The sequence below is a fragment of the Rhinichthys klamathensis genome, unplaced genomic scaffold (assembly GCF_029890125.1).
Source record: "Rhinichthys klamathensis goyatoka isolate OS25496 unplaced genomic scaffold, OSU_Roscu_1.1 h1tg000036l_1, whole genome shotgun sequence".
Taxonomy (NCBI): Eukaryota; Metazoa; Chordata; class Actinopteri; order Cypriniformes; family Leuciscidae; genus Rhinichthys; species Rhinichthys klamathensis.
This window is the reverse complement of record NW_026606584.1, coordinates 11,442,522-11,465,414: the sequence shown is the minus strand read 5'-3', so window position 1 is coordinate 11,465,414 and position 22,893 is coordinate 11,442,522. Positions and strand designations below refer to the sequence as shown.

Sequence of the window (22,893 nt, the reverse complement as noted above, 5' to 3'; positions counted from 1 at the left end):
GTATTCTATTTAGTGTCATATCAACTCGTGTTTATCGAGTTTATTTTTTAGAAAAGCGAGCTTTTTGTGCAGCAAACAGAGTTTCACACAATGGTCTGTTTCAAATCACATGAGTCCACCTGCGTGCACAAAAAAATAAGTAAAACGACACTGAAATCACCAAAGCATTCTAAATGTGCACAAACTTCCTCAGGCTTCATCAGATTATTGTGATAAAATGAAAGAATAGTTGTCGTTGACTCGTGTTGATGAACGCGAGCTCGTCCAGTTGATGTGCGCGCAGATGTTGCTCATCGCGCGTGAGGTGCGGCGCCTGAGGAGCCTCACATAGCCTACTCTTCACCATCCTCTTTCCTCATGGCGAGAAAGACCTTGGCTTGGTAAAGGACATTTGCCGTTGTAATTTGTGTTTTATATAATTTAAATGGCTTTGACCGTGCACTAATGATCTATATGTGGTAGGTTAGCGCTGTGAGATGTGGTGTTTCAATCATGGCAAGGGGTCTGATACCGTGGATCTGGCTGAAGCGACCCGTCTATATCCAGGTAAGACGCCAAATAAGCATCGCACGTAACTTGTTCATAAATCGTACCGAGTGTTTCGTTTTACTAGCCATTTATGTACTTGGAATAAATAGTGTGTGAGAGATTTGAAGGGACGAGGTGGGGACGCTGTTATCCCGTTTGGACTCTGAAGTTTCATCTCTTAAGCGTCACTCCATCTAACTAGCTTTAATGTAGCGACTAATCGAGCGGCACATCCGCGACTCTTTTCAACCATTTTCTTCGACCTTTATGCATTAACCTCATTGTAATATCTTACTGAAACAGCGAAATGGCATTTTCCGCAACTGTATCCGTTGCGTTTCTACTGTGATTTAATGTGGTGTATTAAACGGATGTTGCTGCGTTTTATTCATCATCTGGTCGGTCGTTGCTGTAGCAACCGTGCTGCTGTATAACATTTTTATAGTCCTGCTGAAAACATTTCTCCTATCTGTCAGAAACGTAATTCAAAATATAGCTAAACCATGAATTCCCAAACTCATTGGAGCGCTGTGCGTCAAAGATTGACGACCTCATTTTACACTTCTATTAATAATGAGCAACCTCGATACAAGCTCATATAGCCTATTTAACTCAAGCATAATAAACCTAGTTTCACTATTACAGACTTTTTTCAGGGATTTTTTATTTATTTGGGAGTCTTCAATGCTTCTGCAAAGTTTTGTTGTTAAACTGATTTTATGTTCCCCTGAAATAGCCTATTAAAATGAAATAACCCTCATGGTGCTGTTCGGTCATTTTTTACCAGTTTTTTTACTTCAATGGTACAAAACTTGGTAAAGGTTTTGGCACTTGCTATGTGAAAAAAAAAAAATCATGGACATGATTAGAAAAGGTTAAATGGTCCTGAAAAAAAAAACAGTCACACTTGTACTTGCACTTGTAAAAAACGACCACAAACGAATGCGAAGTGAATTAATCTAATGGAAACGTTACTGCGCCCAAACAAAATCTTACTAAAAGCTATTATTTTTGAGATATCAACCTCAAATTTGGAACACAACAGCTTTCACAAACAGGGCTGCTTAGATTAAGCCAGGCCTGAGTTTAGGACAATAACTAGCTTTTATAAACATGCCTAAGTTACAAGCAAACATTACATGTGCATCTTGAGCCAAAACAATGGCACTGACATATTTTAATATTGTCAGTGCAAGTTGCTTTAAGTTAAAACAGCTCAAACATGCATTTTAGTCTGGGTCTAAGCTTAAGCCTTGTCTGTGAAACTGGGGGAACTTGTTTAGAATATGGCTTTGATTTTCTCACAGTTTTTGAGTAAAACATGTTTTGGATATATACAATTAATTTTCATATAACATTTTTTTTAAAGTATTTTTTTATGCATTTTTCATCATAATAAACTTTTTTCACATCAGCAATAATCTGCCACGTGTTTTCTTTAAAAAGAGACCAAACTTAAGTCTGTGATCCAAAGCATTCAAAGCATTCTTTTAAAAAAAAATTATAATACAGAGCTGTTCCCATATAGGGCCAATGTGCCTGTATATGCTATCAAGTGCTTTTTCTGCATTGTAAATGGACTTTAAGAAACATGGACTGGACAAATTGTACATAAATTGGACTAACAATACCACAGATGAGCAGAACTATGGCTGTTTTGAGTATTTTACCAGTACTTATATGAAATGCTATAAAATCACTTTCCCTGCATCATAAAACCAACTTTAAGTTTTTTTTTTTCTTTCTCTCTTTTATTGGCAGCAAAGTCTTTTAAATCATGTAGATACTCTGTTTGAAGGACAGAGTGTGGCACTATGAGTGTCGTCATTACTAATCAGAAAAAATGAACACAAACTTAATGGTTCTTGCATCTATAATAACACATTTGAGTTTTTTGGTTTTCTTTCTCATTCCTTGGTTTCCTCACACTTCAGTGTGCGAATAGCTCATAACTCACACAAATTCTGTTTTGTTTGTGTGAAATAAACATACTTAGCTAAATAAGTCTTGTGCTATAGACCTTATGTAGCCCCGCCCCTTTTCAGTGCTGCGCTCGTTGTCTTTTGTCTTCCGGTCTGTATTTTCACAGCGATCTTACGTATTTATGAATGAACCGCTCGTTTTAAAATCTTCCCGGTCTACTGACATTTGTTAAGATATCTGCTTTAAACATTACAATCCTCATGATAACTTTCGTTAACTCTACAATAAGTAAATCCACTTCACCAGCTAATTACTCCTGGACAGCGATGCCATAGAGATATACAGAGCGACCGCACAACGGAAGTTCAAAGACAGTATTCTAAAGATGTCTGCACGCTTGTTTCTCTGGCGCATAAGGTCTATAAGGTGAAACCTGTGGTGGCTGGTAATCCTTGATTTAGTTCTTTTACTGTACATTCCACAAAATGAAGGCAATGGCATCAGTGTTGTGGTGGGAGGGATGAGCGGTTCAGACTGACGGCAGCCCTACTTTGAGCATTTTGTTTATTTTCTGAAGACTGTAATCCTGCATGCTTTCAGCAGCTTACTGAGACTTCTTCAGCTCTGGCTGTCCTCACACTCGGAGTCTGGCTTACTGTCTGGTGTTTGCTTGCTCAAAGTAAATGATTGATGGAGAGAGAACATGAATGTGAGATATGTGCTTTTTAGTGAGCAAAGTGAATCTTAGAAGTATATTCCCCACTTTCCACTGGTCCTTGTACACTATTTTAGTTTGAAGCAATGGTGGCTGTCCCCTGTGAACAAGACTTCACCTACATTTTCTTCTTTACTCTGCAGGGGCAGATTTCATTTTTTGGAAAATGTAAGAGCCATATTATATTAAAAATCTGTTCATATGCCCAAAGGATCTGCTGTAATACTTAGACCTCTGGAGCTACTATTCTCTCTAAATGGATAAACTCTGAATAGAAAGCTTTATTTTATCTACATAAAGCATTCTGTTTAGAGGTCATGTGCTCAGAGAATTTATTATCAAATAACAGCTTTATGCTCTTAAACATTATATGGAAGGAATTAGGAGAACTTGCCTCATAAAATTCACGAGGTTACTGAGGCTAAATGCTTCAGGACACAATAGTACTTGTTCAGGAGGTGAGTTTCTCTGTAATGTTCTACATTTCTCTCAGCCAGAGGCATGATTCACATATTTCAGATACACCATTTGCACAAAGCTGTAGTGATAACAGCTGAATATAATATATGTGAACACAGGTTTTTGGCAGTGCTGTTTATTAGTATTCTCAAGTAATTAAATCTAGACATCTGCATTTTTACTGAAATAGATGGGTCAATGACTTGATGCTATTTTGTCCAAATGTATTAATTTATTCAGAAATACATTTAAAAACAATACAGCTGCAAGCAGCGATGAAGGTGCCAAGCACAAAGAAGGCACGATAAGTCATGCCAGCTGGGCGCATCAGACCAACTGCAACAATGAGCAATTAAAAACATATTACTATTTTAGGCAAAATAAAAGTTTCCCACTTAAGAATATTTGTTGGCATTCATGTGCATTCAACTTGTAAATATGATAAAATTTGTTCGCAAATTATTCGTGAATGGTTTGACTAATAAATTTGCATAACTTTGTCGGCATGGTCTGAAGATGATCTGGTTCAATTTTCGTGAAAATCAGAGGGACGGCCTAGGAGAAGTAGGTTTTTTTTTGCTGAAAATTGGCTAAAAAAAAAAAGACTGGCTTCTCTCTGTGTGCCAAATTTCATAACTTTCTCTCAAGTGGTTCTATGGGCTGCCATAGACTTCCAGAGCAGAAGAAGAAGAAGAAAAAGAATTTGAATGCCAACGGAATAGGTGACTCCAGTGCTTGGCCCCTGATGACTTGGATACATCTTTTCTATAATGAACACAGTTCAGACAGTTCATGTCTTGATATCTTTGTTACTGAGTAAATAAAACATATATTCATTCAAACAACATTAATTTAAAGAATCATAAATAAGGGAATGATATCATAGAGAGGATCCCTGAAGACCTTCATAAATGTGTAAAATATCAGATAATTTCACCTTTTTATGACATGGCAAGGTTAGTTCAGGTAGTAAAGTGTCATATCGTATAGCCCCACAAAATTAATGCTATTTGTTAATTATTAATTCATGGTATTTGTAAAAAAATAATAATAAAAAAATGTAACCATTAAAAAATCATTAAATAGTTTTGTTTTTATGATTTATATTATAAAAATGTAAATGGTGGTTATAGTAAGACATTTTTAGACTTAGATTCGATTTAGACTTTTGTTGAAAATAGCTTTTCAAAACCACATGAAACTTGGGGACCAAAACACTGTGACCATCCAGCCATGAGGGAAAGAGGGCATTCAAAAGAAGAAAAAAATTCCACAGGGAACCTTCAGAAAACAAGTCCAGACAAACTTTCAGTTATCAAGGACAAGAGGGAAAGTAATATGAGCGGCCAAATACAAAATGACACAGTTACCCCAGTGCAGTGTATTGTTTCTGGTCCCATAGGTCGGTACACTTCTTCACGCAATTCTCACCCTAGATAGGTTCCATTACACTTTTCATATGCAAGTGTATGACAAGTATCAGCTGTTTTGGTGTTAGTCATAAGAGTCCAAATATACTGCAATGCCAGTCTATCCATTCCAAGCAGTGATTTGGTGAAACAGTTTTATCAAGCCACATCAGAAAAATGCTTGAAGATATGTCTCTGTTTCTTATTTGGCTGACTCACTATGACACAAAATCCATACAGTCCTCTTTCAGCCAAAAGCATTCAATTATTTTGTTTAAAACCGTATGATAGCAGAGGAATGCTTCATCTATATCATTCGATGAAACAAAATCTTGGATGCTTTTAAAAAGAGTGTCTCTAGCCTTAAAGGATTTTAGTACATCAGAAAAGATCACATTTTAATTCTTCTGTTGTCCTATAGTTGTTGTCCTGCGTCTTGTGTGGCTAACCTACTGTCCAGTATGTTTAGAGTTTAGAATTAGATACACCCCTTTTGTTATGTGGATGGCGGATGAACCCAAGCGCAGACAGCAAATGACTTTCACAGGATTTATTAAAGGACAAAAACAGAAAACAAAAGCCCACGATGGGGCAAAACAAGGCAAATACTCAGACAGTAAACTAACAACTACAGGAACAGAACTTCTAGATGACACGACTCAACAGATTACTCACGGCAAGACTCACACAACGTATGACGATGTCAAACAATGAACAGACACAGGACAGCAAACACAAGGGGATTATAAAGGGAACACTAATGACAAGGACAGGTGAAACTGACTAGACAATAATGACGAGATGAGGATAACAAGGGGGCGGGGTAACGTAACGAGACAACACAAGCACATGGTCCAAACAATTGGCCATGGGCTTGTACACAAAACATGATTCTGTCATGATCCTGCCTCACGACTAGGAAAATCAAGGATACTGGCAGAATCATGACACCTTTTATCTTGAACAAGAAACTTGGTTCTCATTTCTTTCAGCCATATTTCAGCGCAGTTTAGGGATCTGTCACAGTCAGACGACCAATCTCCTCTATTTTGTCCCTGTGGGAATAAAAAAAACAGGTCTCCTATTTACTATGAGTGTCAGGTTGGCCCTCTTTGCTTCCAGTGCAGCCCAGAAGAACTGTGTCACATGCTAAATGAGGTTATATGGTACACATTTAAATATATCAAATATATATCATGAGTCTGGAATATAGGGTGTTATTTTAGGGTTTTTAAGATACAATCATCTTGAAAATCTTAGATGAAAGTAGCTAAATATACCAAATCTCTGATTCTCTCAAAGAAGTAATCTTTTCAAATGATTTTTAATAATACACATATAATAAATACATATTATGTATATTAAGTATTATTAGTATTATAATTATGAATTATATTTGTTTCCTTAAATTTAATGTTTCAAAACTATATAAATAAAATATAATATGCATAAAGGCAAATATAAATACATTATATGCACAAATACATTCGCACACACACACACACACACACACACACACACACACACACACACACACACACACACACACTGTAATACAACAGAATTGAATTTTCTTGCGTACATTTCAGTTCGATTATTATCAGGATTTAACATTTATTTAATCTGCACTGACAAATGATCCCAAGCACTAAATGTGAGAGAATAAAAACAACACAAACATTTGTGACGTAAGTCTTTAGCTGCTTTGAAATGGCATTTGTGAAACAGCGAACAAGATGTTGCTATGACTAGATTATTTGTTGCTGTTGGAGTCACACATCACCGCATATGGAACAAGGAGCAACTGATTGTCATTCCACATTAATCATGTGCTTTTTTTTCATGTCCATCTATGTGTTGAATCACAACCTTCCTGAGCTCCAGTGGTTAGGCTGATGTAAACACTTTGGACTGTTGCAGCATTGAGTCAGTGTGTAGATGGATGTGTCCCATGGGGAAACAGGAGTGAGAGAAACGGGCTGGGGTGCCTGATTGCTGGTTGTTCTCACAGAGATGAGTCAAATTAGACCTGCAGTGCCTGTGTGACGTCTGCTTCCATCAGAACGCCGCCGCTTGGGACCAGAGAAACAGGGAGGAAGAGAGAGTGTGGGAACTAACACTATCTCCCATCACACTTATAATGCACCAGAGAAGCTTTTTCTTGTTCCCCGTGCCTTATATTTCCTTTAGCGAGAGAATATTCTTGTTTTCTGTACAGTTCAGGACACTTTTGTTTTTGAGTTCATGCGTGACATCAGCCATCTTTCTCTCACCCTGTCTGTCATTGTCACATTTCCTTGCTCTTTTTGTTGCTTTCTCCATCCGTCGCTCATTGGTCTGAAGGGGAGGGGGGCATTAGGGAGAAGCAGCAAGAAATCGCTTTATGAACATGAATTATGGATGAGTAGAGGGCAAGCTTGAAAACAAGTGTCAGTGCAAAAATTCTCCCCCACTTGATCCACTTCTTCTATCCGATCATCTTTCACCGAGCCACTGAGGGGTTTTAGGATTAAAAGCAACAGACATGCTCCATATTCCTATATGTATGGACATTTTTTTCGCAGAGTACCTGAAATCGAAGGCTTTGAGTGAGCAAAGAGTAAAGCTTGTGATTGAAGCTGTCGGCACTAGGAGGTTGAATAAATAGTAAGCTTCTGCGGACCTATTAAGATATCTGTCCCTCTGCAGTTCATCTCAATAGAGACACTGCTGTCAAACCAAACAAGCTGTCACAGCCTAAGGGAGACAATGTAATATTTTACCTTTACATTTACATTTATGCCTTTGGCAGATAGAATTTCCAGTCATATTACAGAAACCAAATGTTTTATTCTTATTTAGAGGGTTTAAGAAAACGATAGATAGTAGGTCCATTTTGTTTTATATCTTATAATACAAATTGTTTAAAGGGGGCGGGGCACTTCCGATCACAAATTTTCCTTGATCTGCCCTTGAAAGTAAAGAGTTTTAGAACTCAAAAGTCTCACTGTCCATAAATGTCTATTGAAACTAAGCTGCAAGAATGGCTTGTAACTTTAATAACTTTCTGACGTCATTAGATGAATATATTAACATATGTATGCCCACATTTGCATGTAAGTGATGCCTGGTATTTGCAAACATGTCCTGCATGGTCACAATGAAGCGCTAAGGAGGAAGAAGGGAAAAAAAATTTCCTTTTCAAAAGGCCTATTTTTTCTTTGCAATATTGTTGGCTTGTTTATTAGTAAAAATATGTGACAAACAAGATAGATTTCCGTGTGGAGCAAAATGAGATCATGCAAATAATATTTTTTAATTAAAATATAAAAATGTATATTGTTATTTCACTGTCATATATATTTGAAAGAAGAAAATAAATTAACACTTTTATTTAATAAGGATGCATTAAATTCATGAAAAGTATATTAAAATGATTTCTGAAGGATCATGTGACACTAAAGACTGGAATAATGACTGCTGAAAATTCAGCTTTGCCATTACAGGAATGAATTACATTTCAAATATATTCCAATAAAATAGTTTTTTAAATTGTAATAATATTTCAATATTGTCATTTTTCTGCAGCATTGGTTAGCACAAGAGACTCTAAACCAAACTTATGAACGGTGGTGTATATAAAGAAAAAACTACATTATCACACCAAAATTTTGAATAACATTATAAGAAACATTAAGAAAAATGATCCCTTTCATGCACCTCTTCACAGGCTGGTCAGCAGCAGCAGGTTAAATGTAGCTTTGAGAATAGCAGAAGATCTTTTAAGATGCAGACTACCTCACTTAACGCACTCCCTTTTGCCTGTATATCTTTAGATCAGTTTTGATTAAAACGTTAGATGAAAGCCTTTGAGGGTCATTGGGATACCACTGTTTCTGCCCACCTTTTCCACAGCCACTGGTCTTCACTCACTCAGCCACTAATGAAAAGCGGACACAAAGCCTCAATCAATAACCTCTCATTATGTACTTCTGTTTAGCTTTGCCTGTAGTGAAGGACGAGGTTGTCCTGAGGATGAACATGCCACATTAGCTGAGTTGAAATTAATGTCTCTGTGCATTGATTGAAAAGGTCAGGTGTGGGTTTGCTTTGTTTGTGGAGTACTGCACTTGTAATGGAGCAAGGATCGATCTGAGATACCATGGCAATGAGCATTACAGCATGTCTCAGTGAGCCAAGTGAAGTAGTTTAAACAGACTAGTATGCATACATGCTTGAGTGCATATAGAGGTGCAAACAGATTTAACCTCATGGGAGGGCAGCAAAGAAAATAAATCAGATGTAGACGGTAGGCTTTTATTTGTACTTAATTTAAAGCTGTGCATTTAAATATGCAGAGACAGCTATGAGTAGCCATTAATTCAATTCACGTTTATTTGTATAGTGCTTTTCACAATACACATCATTTCAAAGCAACTTTACAGAACGTGCATGAGTCCATATTACAATTAATACAGTTCATCTCAAAGTGCTGACAGACAGAACCTGTCCTTAAAGCCCATAATTGTAAGAGGAGCTGATAGAGCTCTCAAAAAAATGAAATGAAATTTCTTATGAAGTTCATTGGCCTAAATGTGGCTTTCATCCTTGGCTCGCTTAATAAAGTCTTGCTAAAACTCCCAAAACTATTTGCTCCTCTATGCCTTTTCTACTCCCCCATAAAAGGCTAAGCCACAGGTTCATGTGGTACGGAGCCTTGTGTGGACTTTTCTCTCTGACTTGTGATTGAAATTCCACGCAGTCTTCAGTTCGGCTGAGAGCCGAGAGTGATGTGGGGGCCGCTGCTGAATTTTTCACACTGTCTGTCGTCACTTTGCATGTGAGTTCACAGCAACGGAGCATCTAAATGCTGTTTGACACATACATACAGACGGTCCACTGACCAGCATGATCCCAGTGTACTAAACGATGAGAGCTTTCTGACACTGCAATCCTCTGTTAATTCAAAGTGCTGCCATGGAAACACTTCCTGTCACAAGGGGGGGGGGGGGACCCGTCATCCCGAGTGGCAAACTATAAAGCTATTGATGTCAAACTCCCTCTATTTGATTTATGAGCTACTGCTTGATACTCAAGAAGCAGAGCGTTGCTGTTTGTGTTGTCTTGTTGAAAACAAGTTTAAAAACAATGAAACGGTTTACATGCATTCCAGGCATTATGGCTAATGCTTGTCTTTCGTAGCAACAAGGTTATGGATTCCTGGATGATAAGACTTGATCAGATTAATTATTTTAATTTTGTTTGTGGACTGACTGATTTGATCATCTCCATCTTGTTATCTTCTCTCTCATTATGCAAGATCCGAGTATTCACATTTTACAGTTATGTATGTGAAAACAGTGATCATGTGAAAACATTAGAAATACACCTAGTGCTAGCTGGAAACATTAAATTAATTACTTGCAGCTGCAGCTGAGTTTTGTGAATCATCCTGGAGAGAGATGGGTCATTCTGAGGAAATAATGCCTTTATGATGGGTGCTGAAAATTCAGCTTTGCCATTAGATTTTCAAGTTTATTCAGATACAAATATAAAACAGTTCATTTTAATTGCAATAATATTTCATTGTATTATTGTTTTTACTGTATTTATGATCAAATAAATGCAGGTGAGCACAAGAGACATATTTCAAAAACATTTAAAAATCTTACCGACCCCAAACTTATATATGTGTAGTATGTGCTAATCCACTATTACTATTATGTTGAGATGGTGGAACAAAGAGCAAAGCATGCAAATTTTTCACAAAAATCACATGATTTTTCACTACATTGTCGTGGCCAAAATAATTCACAATAATGATATATCACTATATCTTCCTAGAAAAAGAGAAAGATTTTTTTTTGAAGAATCACACCATTGCATACAAAGGGAACAATTACACTTAATGGCAACCAGTTCGAAATAACTTCCTTCTGTGAACTGATGTGGCTTCTTATCACAAAATGTGGCAGAAATTATATTATTTTATAATATTCTATACAGGTGAAGGCTATAATCCTTATGAAAATACCCGAGATGGCTTGAAGAGCACAGATAAGCCATATACTGTCACAATGGTTTGTTGATTCTTTTCATGTTTATTCAGTCAAAATGTCTCTTTCTGAATTTATTTCAGCTGCGGCGATCGATATCTTTGTCCATATTAGAGATTTCCTGCACTTTCTGTGCACTCCGGTGTCGAGTATGAATGAAACATAAATTACATGTGAGAGTTTAGCGTTCCACAATGCTCTCGTCTCCCTAATTCTGCTCGTCGCCCTATTTTGGATAATAATAGAAAAAAAAATACTGCTCGATATTTGAAGTAAACATAAGATAATCCATACGTTTTTATCCGAATGAGCACACTTTTGGTCTAAAAACCAGTGGAGGGATGTCAATTTAATAAAACACAACAGTTAACAAGTTAATGCAACATTTCCTCTTTCAGGACTAGCAAAATAATTAGCTGCGTCCCAATTCAGAGGCTGCATCCTTCGAAGGACGCAGACTTTAAAGGAAACACCTTCGAAGTCCACGAAGATCGGACCGACCGATGTTAAATCTAGGTCTAGCCCATGGAGGATTGTGCTTGTTGCCTAGCAACTGTGACTGCTGCCATTGATGAGTGGGAGTAACATTTGTACTGAACTTTTTTGAAAGTTATATTAAACTGTCTGAAAACAAAACAGGGTTCACAAACTGTCTAAATATGTTCACCATGGTCAATTTCTGTATAATATAAAGAGTATAAAATATATATAATCACATCTTAGTAAGGTAAGTCAAGATTTGAACCCCTTTAAAGGTTTTATATACATTTGTATCATTAGATATTTAAGTAAATTGAAACCCAATACTTGCGTTTAAAATTGTAATTTAGCAATTTCTCTCAAAACAAAACTGTCGTCACTGGCATGCAATGAATTCAGACTCTGAATTGGGACGCACCAATAGAGTGCTGCAGGGATGATGCATTTTGGTAGGCCAAAACCCAGTAGCGAGTTAGCATTTTAGCACTTCTGGTTCCATCAATGTCATGGGTATTTTGGTTAAATGGCTGAAATAAGGTCTGTGATTAACACAACCTCAAACTGCTTTCACGTTTTATTCTACGACATAAAATACATCAGTATTACCCCACGCGTTATTTTTTAAAGTTGTTATGTGTCTTGAAACAGTGCTGTCAGGGAGATTAAACATTACGCCGAACAGGTAAGCTCAGTCCACTTTTACAGTCTCATTGCACGTATAATCGCGCTATTACAAACTATTCAAACAAAAACTTTCAGGGAAAATGTTTTTAGATAAAAACTGAAAGAATTGTTCTATGCTTAGTGACGTTGAAGACGTGGGACCGTGGTGTAGTTTGTTACTTCGTCTATAGTCTACCTTTAAATTTTTACTTCTGCTGATTGTATTTAGGCTTTAAAATTCATTAAAGTTGTATTCATTGGTGAAAATTATCTTGATAGACAAAGTGTAAGTATCATACACTTTTGTTGATCACAGAGCTTATTTTCTGCAAAAATCCAAAAACGTAATTTAGGTTTTTGTTGAAGGAACCAGTTGAAGGAACCACTGTGATGCTAACTTCCAGGTTGGCCTACAAATTTACGTCATCCCTGCACCACTATTGCAATTTACTCTCCGTACAGTGGCCAAATCTGCAAGGTAACAGAGACGGAGGTGGGTGAACAGGCCGGTGGCGTTGCCCCCTTTGCTCTCACTGTTGATCAGCAAGTCCTGCTGACTGGGGTGATTAACGAGTCATTTTCCAAATCCAAAATCCAAACAACTTTGGTTGTTTTGGAATCCCAAAAACTTCCGCACTGGCGAGCTAACTTTCTTGGAGTGGCAATAGCAGCTGCGCACTGTGTCTACTTGAATTTTATGACAGGTGGCAACCAGCGTTAAGGTGCAATACTGCCACCTATACTGTACGTTGGGATGTCAACACGATACAGCTGCTGGATTATTTATGTCAAATTATCATGTGTACTATTCTTTTGAAATATTATGGTTATTGCAAATACTGTTATATATCGCACCACCAGTAAATTTGTTTTATTAACAAAGTTCAGGAGGATCACGTTCAAATGACCTATCCAATCAGCACGAGAGGAGGCCTATATATATAAATATATATATACATAACTGACTCACCTATGTTCCTCAACAGTTTTCTGCATCCGTCCACCACCCGGTCTCCTCACACTTTCATGGTTACTATCCTAGCCAGAGATATGGGGGGAGTACTCTGGGTTCGGGCCAAATTCGGAGCCCTCCCCTCGGACAGTACGCCAAATACACATACTCTTATCTGATTATTTGTAAGTGTGAACTCAAGAAATCAAAAAGGATGTCATCTTACAATAAGAAAATATTTTGAATAAAAAGTGACACGCTAGACAGAGTCAGATCTTTAAAATAAAGTGGTGTTCAATATTCTGCTAAATATTAGTATAAATCTTTTAATTACCAGGAGTATGTCATGGAGACATTCATAGCAGACAAATGGCACTTTTCCACTGCATAGTACGGTACGGTTCGGTACGGCACGCTTTGGTGCTTTTCCACTGCATAGTACGGTACGGTTCGGTTCGGTACGGCTCACTTGTGGTGCTTTTCCACTGCATGGTCCGGTACGGTACGGCTCGCTTCGGCTCGCTTTAAATGGTACCTGGTCTGTTGAGGTTCCAAGTGTACCGTACCGGTACTAAAATGTGACGTAAAAACACTGCAGATCACTGATTGGTCAGACAGAATCGTCACTACCAGCGTCATTGGACACTAAACCCGCTAGATTTAAATAACCAGTAGACAACAGCCAACGCGGTAGCATCTGTTTTTTAAACTTTAAAAAGAAATGGCTGAATCGTGGTCAGTGGACGAGGTGCAGACGTTCCTCTCGTTGGTTGCCGAGGAGCGGATCCAGCGAGAGCTGGATGGGGCAAAACGGAATGAAAAAGTGTTCCAAGAAGTAGCTCAGCTCTTAGCCGCACACGGATATCACCGGACCTACAACAGTGTAGGGACAAAATAACGATCAGTCCCACCCACTTTGAAGAGGTACTAACTGCGGTGGAAAAGCAACCGAGCTAAAGCGAACCGAACCGTACCGTACCGAGTCGAGTCGTACCACGCAGTGGAAAAGCGAAGCGAGCCGAACCGTTCCGCGCCGAGTCGAACCGTACCGAGCCGAACCGAGCCGTACCAGCAGTGGAAAAGCGCCAAAATAGCACCATTTCATCAGAATGGCCAAGATATGGTTTAGGTATTAGAATTGTAAAGTTTTTTAAATCATTTTGAACTTTAAAGGCCGCAGACATCAACCAAACAGGAAGGAGAGGATGGCAGTGGGAGGAATTCAGAAAACTGATTTAGGATTGATGAATGAACCTCTTCTCCCAAACCTTGACTTTGGACTCAGGGAGACGTCTGCCTACAAAACTGAGCATTCTGTCACCCCATTGCCATGGCGACAGCTCCTCTGGGCCTTGTGAGGTATGAAAGGCTGTACAGGACCAGCCACAACTCTCCAACCCCTGTCATCCTGGCTTAGTGAGGCAGTGAGTATGAGACGGTGGGGGGAGAGACCCTGAAGGGCATGAGATTTAAAGAGTAGAGTAAGATGGATTCTCAGATGGAAATGGCAGAATTGCATTTCACTGAGTGCCCGTAGCGGAGAGGGAGTGATGGCCTGTCATTAGGGAAGCCACTGAAGAAAGAGACAGTGTAAGAGAGAGAGATCAGATTAAATTATAGACAAACTAACAGATGAGAGCAATGAGAGGGTGACTAAAACCTCCTTTCAAAATATGTAGGAAAAAACACATATGTCATCTCAGTTCTGCTGACTGTAGCCAGACCAGGCTCCCTGGACCTGACCAAATTTAAAATTGGAAACTGGAGGGGCAGTTCAGATTGTGAGGTTTAGTCCAGTCAGTTGGGACTTGAAATCAATCTACTTTACATTATTGGCATTTTGGTTATTGGTTTAGATCAGCTTGGCCTAGGATATTGGTTTGTATCTCCAGGCTCTGAAAATAACTGGATTTGCTTTAACAAAATAGAGTACAGATAAAATCTTACTCAGGATTGTACCATGAAATAGGAGGCTGATTAAAAGAAGCTTACTGTCAGTTAGAAATTGGGATGTTCTCTGAGGTAAAATGTCATTGCGAGAGAGAAACTAGAGAGCTGAGCCATAAGCACTGAGTCATAAGCAAAATAGACTGAAGAAGAAGAAAGTCCATCACTGTCCAACTGACGTCTCTTCATCTTTAATAGAGAGAAGAGGCTCCATCAGGTCTGTTATTTGTCTGCTAATCTCTTGCAGTATGCATAATAGGCAAGTATCTTTGAATATGTTATTAGATCATTCACTCTAGAGTATTTAAAGATTGCAGGGCAAATGGGTACATATGCAGCATTCATTTGACTTATTTAGTAGTCTTGGGTTTTACAATTATAATAAATAATAAAATTAATTGAATTATATATATATATATATATATTAATTGTGTCTGTCTTCTCTAGTATCTCTATATACCGTATATCTCTACAATACAATATATATATATTTCTATCAACTCTCTGAAGATTTGTTTTAGCATGATAATGGGTATGACAATGTAAATGTATTTGGTCTTAGCAGATGCTGCCTCTGCTGTTGATTATTGCTGCTTCTGCATAGCAAGTATAGGGACTTGCTACTGCCAATACAAACATTGAAATGCTGCTGTGGCATGTAAGACATACTGCTGCTGCACAAATAGCATAAAATTACCCATAGCAGATCTATACAGGTGGAGCTGGGGATGTTGGAGGGTTTCAGAGGAACTGCTATAGCAAATGCTAAGCAGCTATTTAAATGTTAAGCAGTGAGCTCATTGGCTGCATATGTGACAGGAGTCAATCAGCTGCCATGTAGTAAACAATGTAAATGTCATTGTGGCGAGCAGGACGAGGTCGGTGGCATGAGTGATAATGAACGACACCTGTGAGACGCACCGGTCTCGCATCTCTCACGGAGGAGCGGAAGCATAAAGGAGGAGCGACGACAGTGAAGATCGAGAATGGAACAGGCCTGATTTTATGTTGTTTTTTTGTGGCTTATACTTTCATTTTGTATTTGTTTATTTATTATTAAACTTGTTGAACGTTTGCCGGTTCCCGCCTCCTTCTTCCCATAACAACTGAACCCCGTTACATTGGTGCCAAAACCCGGGAAGAAGGAGGAACGCGCTGTCAAAGAGTCCTCGCCGCTGTGCGGAATCCGCGGTGCCATCGAGCATGGTGGGCAGAGTCCGTCACCATGGACGCTCGAGGCGGTGGACTGGAGTGAGTTGCCGGGGGGACGGTTGAGCTCGCTGCTGGCCGCCTGGGTGCTGGAGGGGCGGCTGCCGTCCATGAGGGAGTGGAGGAGTCGGCGCCATTCGCGTGGGCCGAGCCTGCTGCCATCCGCCATGAAGGGGACGAGCAGGGAACAGGGGACTCCTGCCGTCTGCCCGAACCCGGAGGAGCCGTCGCCGTCCACCAGGCGGCGGAGGAGTGTCGAGCCGTCCACCGAGGGCTATCCAGCGCCACCGCCAGGCACCGCGGAGAAGATCGCCCAGCTGGTGAGGGACCAGATGACAGCGCGTTGTAGGAACCGGACCAAGATTTTTTTTTTCCTCTCTCCCCTCTCTCGGATCTGTCGCTCCTCATGCTTCCGTCTCCGTTTCTCTCGCCTCGTCTGTCCATCCCCCCAGAGATCGCAGCCGCCTTGGGGGGGTAGAGCCCAGTCTCGGGTGTACCCCCCGGCCTGCGAGGGGCGATGGGGGTATGTGGCGAGCAGGACGAGGCCGAGGGACGTGAGAGAGCGTCGCGAGGCCGGTGGCATGTGTGATAATGAACGACACCTGTGAAACGCTCCGGTCTCGCATCTCTCACGGAGGAGCGGAAACATAAAGGAGGAGCGACGACAGTGAAGATCGAGAGGGGAACAGGCCTGATTTTATGTTGTGTTTTGTGTGCCAGCAGTCGTCCGTGAGGGGCTGCTGGCTTATACTTTCATTTTGTATTTGTTTATTTATTATTAAACTTGTTGAACGTTCGCCGGTTCCCGCCTCCTTCTTCCCATAACAACTGAACCCCGTTACAGTCATCAGGTTGCATTAAGGACCCACCAGCCTGTAGAGTTTCATGACAGAATTTATAACATAAAATATGCTTAGACTTTGGAACTGAGAAAAGATGGTGCTAACTCTTATGTCAGTCAGCATCGTTATCGGCTAATGCTGATCATCTCAAAATGGCCAACATTTGGCTCATAATTTATTGGTCTACTATAGTTTTGCAATTTGATGTTTACACTGGATTAAATCCCAAAGTACCACCAGTACGGTGTAATATGCTGTTTTAGAAAACTCATAAGCAAACACTTTTCGTATGCTTGGCCTCATTCACACTCAAGCAGAATAAATAATGAATGATTTTATGGTAAAAACTGTTTAAATGTTGCATCAAGGAGAACATCTCTATTTGGGATTCAATCTAAAAACTCATATTTTAACCAGCAGTCCATCATGCGACCCTCTCTACTTCATTTTATTTAGCAGGTCAAGGCTATCATACTCACAACATTTAAACACTAGCTACTTTTATATAGAGATTGCATGGCTGCAATCCTTGTAATTAATAATTTAGCATTTCTTATAAATTTTGCAAGTAGTATAGCTGTTTGCACTGAGCTGAGCAAAGTTCAGAAAACTGTTCCTCTGAGGTTTGATTTGCACTGAAAAACAATGTGTGCTTTCTTGTTCCAACAAATAAGATTTAGAAATCCTACTTTTTATATCACCCTACCACCTTCACTATACTCATCTTCACTTTGGTAATTGCACTTTCATACTTATGCGACTGCGACGGCAGCCATATTGCGCTAGAACGCCCACCGCACCAGCTTATTGGTGGAGAGGAGAGAGAGAGTGATAGAGTCAATCAGTATATGGGGATGATTAGGAGGCCATGATGGACAGAGGCCAATGGGCAATGGGATTTTTATATGACCACAGAGAGTCAGGACCTCGGTTTAACGTCTCATCCTAAGGACAGGCAGATTTTTTAACGGTCACGAAGTTCCAAACAAAACAGTATAGTCTGCGATTTCCGACGCGACGATTGTTTCTCATCTGTCATGTTATCACATACTTTCACTTTCCTTAGTTATTTGTTTTTGCTACTGTTGCTGTGTGTGGATGTGTTTGCATGATGATCAGCTTAAACAAACTCTGCATACAGGTGGTAAAGCACTCAGCAAACCACTGCTACCACACAAAGTTCCTATTAAAACACAAAACAATAGACACCAGATCTACACTCTTTCAGCCACGAGGCCATTCCTCCTCCTCATGCTGGAGGAGAAGTTCTGTCAGCTCAGATTTTGCAGATAAGGAAATGCTGCTGAAATTAGCCGGCTGTGTGCTACCCCGCTCACTCAAACGTTTGCTTGTAGTTTCGGGCGAGCTTTGCCTCCAGCTCCTCATTTGAAATCTCTCTTCCTACGTCCTGACAGTTGATCTCTCTCAAACACCAGCAAATATATTGAAGGAAGATGAAGCTGTAACATACATTAGATGGCTTTGCTCCTCATGTCCTAAGGAAATTCTACCTAGAGGAAAATATAGAAAATTGACCGTATAAGACTCAAGAAATCTGTCAGAGGAACACGCATCTGGGAAATGTTCTAATGGATTTGGAAACATTTCCCTGTTGCATCATAAATAAGTTTGAGATCAATTCTGACCTCTGTTGTTTTTAGTAATCTAGGTAAAAATGATATTTCATGAAGGAAGTGCACTCAGTGGCTGTTAGTGGCTATCTATTTATAATGGATCACACATCCTGTGTGGCTGTCAGGAAGATAGTTTCCCACTGCTCTGAGCTTTAAAAGGTCACACATAAATAAAACATGAAAGGATTTTTCTGGGTTTAATACCTCTATCATGGTTAAACGGTTAAATGAATGAAATGAAGGATATTGTTCAGTTGTTTGTCCTCATAAGTAATACATTCATTTTAGCAGTACATTTTAAATGTATGAAACTAGAAAGCTATGATTAATAAATAATTAATAATAGTTGAAAATAAATGTTCTTACATATATATATATATATATATATATAACCTAATTATGCTAATGATTTCATCCTCTATTCGAGAAAGAATCAAATCTTTACCATTTCTTTATGGATGGAGACTGTAAGTCCTTCCACTGAGCTGTGTTTTGTTTTCATCTGGTTTTTAGCAGTCCTGGCACTTATCGCTACCATTGCAGTACAACCTCCAGCAAATTATATCGGCTCATAATCAGCGTACATCAGCACACAAATGTCTTCAAAACTGCCTAGAGCTGAAATCAAAGCTTTACTACAGTCCAAAACAGTTCAGCTATCATTTGGGGAGATGTTATCAAAGGTATAAGGGTTTTTTAAGTGTTTCTTTGTCCCTCTCTGTTGGTGCACAGGCCCGGTTCTCCTACCTACACATGAAGTACCTGTTTTTTTCCTGGTTGGCTGTTTTCGTGGGAAGCTGGGTGGTGTATGTAGAATACTCTTCATACACAGAGCTGTGTCGTGGACATGAGTGCAAGAACTCTATTGTGAGTTTTCAGTTCTTACATTAAATATTTGCTGACCAATATGGTAATCATTCTGACTTCCACTGACACCTAGCAGATTGGATGCAGTAATACAAAAGTAATAGTTTGATGCAAAAGTCAAATGTTTCGATACTGATACCACTGTAAAAATGTACTGTTAATTTATATAGCACTTATGGTTTTATTATTATTATTATTAAAAAAGGGATAAGTGCACCTCCATAGCTGTTTTACAAACATTTTTACAAACATTTTATACAAAAGGGAGCCATCTAGAGGAGAGTACTTGTAAAGATACTGACTTATTAAATGGATCAGGCAATCTTTGGGGAGTACAATCAATGTAATGGAATAAAATGAATAATGCAGTGTAGACTCTGACGTATGTGTGTCTCCATGTCTTTCCAGTGTGATAAATTCCGGAAGGGGGTGATTGATGGTTCAGCCTGCAACAGCTTGTGTGAAAAGGACACTCTTTACTTGGGGAAATGTCTCTCTGCCAAACCCAGCAATCAGGTCAGACACAACAAACTAGTTTCTCCTTAATATAACAGTATTCTTATCCTGATCTTTCATTGAGTGCGTGCTTTTGGTGATCTGGATCTACACAGATATGAGTTTGCTTGCAAAGTTAAAGTAAGGATGGATCCATCCAAAATCCATCCATTCACTCTTTCTAATACTGTATTATCTAATACTGAGTGTGTGCTCTGCATTGTAATGGTATCTATAATTACTTTGATGACTAACATAACATTGTATTTAAAGACCACTGGGACAAGTTATTGAGACAAATGTGGCTAATGAATACAAGACTTGTGCTTATGAAAAATAGAAATCTGAAAAATAAAACTTTAAAATACACACTTGTCACCTTCTTGTTTAGGTATATTCTGGGAGTTGGGGGGATTTGGAAGGGATCATAAAGTGCCAGATGGAGGAGGACCCTCATTATGATCTGGGTGCAGAACTGGAGCCCCGAAAAGAGTCTGCATCCTTTAACAGGCCAACCAGAGGGACATCAATGGAGAAGTTCAAAGAAATGGTCTTCAGCCATCTAAAGGTCTCAAATCCCATGCATTATTGTAACATAAATTGAACGCACTTATTCATTCTGCTCTTTAACATTTCGTAGCATTGGAGTTTTAATTATTGAACTAGTAAACTTGTGACATTTATAACCATCCAATTCTCCAAACCACTTGTCCTATGTCACAGGGAAGCTGGAGCCTATTATAATATGAATGGAAATAATAAGAATATTTATTAACAGTATGATTGCACAGTACATAAATAAACGAATGAAAACCTCGGTGCTATAGTGCACTGAAGGACTTGAGGTCTGAAGCTGTTATAAATAACCCCCTATTGAACCCCTTATTTACATTTAGCTCCCTATTTAACCCCCTTTTTTTGTAAATTTATGCAAACATTAATTACTTGTACTCCATAAATTTGCCTGTTTAGTAAAATAGAAAGAGATATTTTCATATCCTTGAAGACCTTTCTGCATGCAGAGACAAATGTATTTAAATGTATTCTCTTCCAGACAGCTGTTTCAATGACACTTTTCCCCTGACAGGCAAAAGTAGGAGACCAAGCCAACTTAGCAGATTTGGTGACCCTTGTGCTTGGAGTCGCTGACAGCAACAAGGATGGCCAGATCTCCCTGTCAGAAGCACATTCAGCCTGGGCTTTACTGCAGCTGAATGAATTCCTGCTGTCCGTCGTGCTGCAGGACCGAGAGCACACCCCCAGATTGATGGGCTTCTGTGGGGACTTGTATGTGATGGAGAAGGTTCCTTACGTACCACTCTATGGCGTCAGCCTACCGTGGATGGTAGAGCTGTGGATTCCAGCCAGCCTGCGGCGAAGCATCGACCAATGGGCTGCTCCCTCCTGGCCCCGCAAGGCTAAGATAGCAATCGGTCTGCTCGAGTTCATCGAGGATGTCTTCCACGGCACATTCGGAAGCTTCCTCATGTGTGATGTTAGTGTCATGGGGTTTGGTTATACAGTGCGCCATGATATAAAGGTGGTAGACGCAAAGCGTATTGTACCCGAAGGTGCTTTTCAGGAAGCAATGCGTGAAAGGCGGTGCGAAGAGGACAGTGACTGTGTGTACGGAAGGGACTGCCTCACTTCCTGTGATCTCACTAAACACCGCTGCACTACGGAGGTCACCCAGCCGAATCTGGCTAAAGTATGTAGCACACTGAAGGACTATCTTCTGTATGGTGCGCCATCAGACATTAAAGACGAACTGGAGAAACAGTTGTACGCCTGCATTGCTCTCAAAGGCGCCAGCGAACAGATGGAAATGGAGCACTCCCTCATTCTCAACAACCTCAAAACTCTGCTTTGGAAGAAGATATCTCACACAAAAGACTCATAATAATACACACAACTAAGTTATCGGTCTTATATACAGAACACAGAATTTATGAACAACAGACTGGGACTGTCTGAATGATATCGACCACCCATATTTTGCCTAATATAATTACATATTTTTATTTTTGGCCTGCATTTGTGGAGTACTGTCAATATACTCTTCATGGCACCTTGTTTTGTTACATTACTCAGTCTTAACTCAATCCCAAATTCTAAAAGCTTAGGCAGCTGAGAAATACTTCTGCTAATGCATGTCCTCTCCAGTGCCAAGAGAAAAGGCCAAATTATTAATCTTACTGCAGATCCCTGTTCAGAAAAACTGTGACAACCAATCTGTGTCTTGTCTAGGGGTTTTCAAACTGAGGCCGGGGCCCCCCATTTTACAGAAAAAAATTATAATTTTACAAAATGTTCTTTTTTTTTTATTGCAGACAAAGTTAACTTGTTAACATAAATAGATTAAACACAATATATATTTTTTACAAATTCAGAATTTGAATCTGATTAAAATAAAATTGTATTATACTGACAGCTCTGGTTTCAAATCTGGGTTTTACTAAAGGTGTAGTGGGTAAAAATAAGATAGCAGTTCACCTAATATAAAGTCAATACTGTCCATATAAATATTTTAATAATTTACATTGAATTTAGTCCAGTGATAGCATTTCTTTATACATATATATATATATATATATATACACATCATTACTTTATGTCAGGGATAATAAAAAAAGTAAAGAAATTCTGCCATTTACTCAGCCTCATGTCGTTCCAAACTCATCTTTGGAACACAAATGAAGATCTTTTTGATGAAATCTGACAGATTTCGGTCCCTC

The 22,893-nt window shown here is 39.2% G+C and overlaps 1 protein-coding gene across 1 annotated transcript; it reads left to right on the top strand.

Moving 5' to 3' along the window:
- The first annotated feature begins 320 nt into the window (after positions 1-320).
- dipk1ab (divergent protein kinase domain 1Ab) lies at positions 321-22,244 on the top strand. The gene is made up of 6 exons (XM_056246367.1): positions 321-380; positions 463-546; positions 19,529-19,663; positions 20,072-20,179; positions 20,550-20,726; positions 21,246-22,244. The coding sequence occupies exons 2-6, from the start codon at positions 493-495 to the stop codon at positions 22,056-22,058; spliced, it is 1,287 nt and encodes a 428-aa protein (XP_056102342.1). The 5' UTR covers positions 321-380; positions 463-492; the 3' UTR covers positions 22,059-22,244.
- The last annotated feature ends 649 nt before the right edge of the window (positions 22,245-22,893 follow it).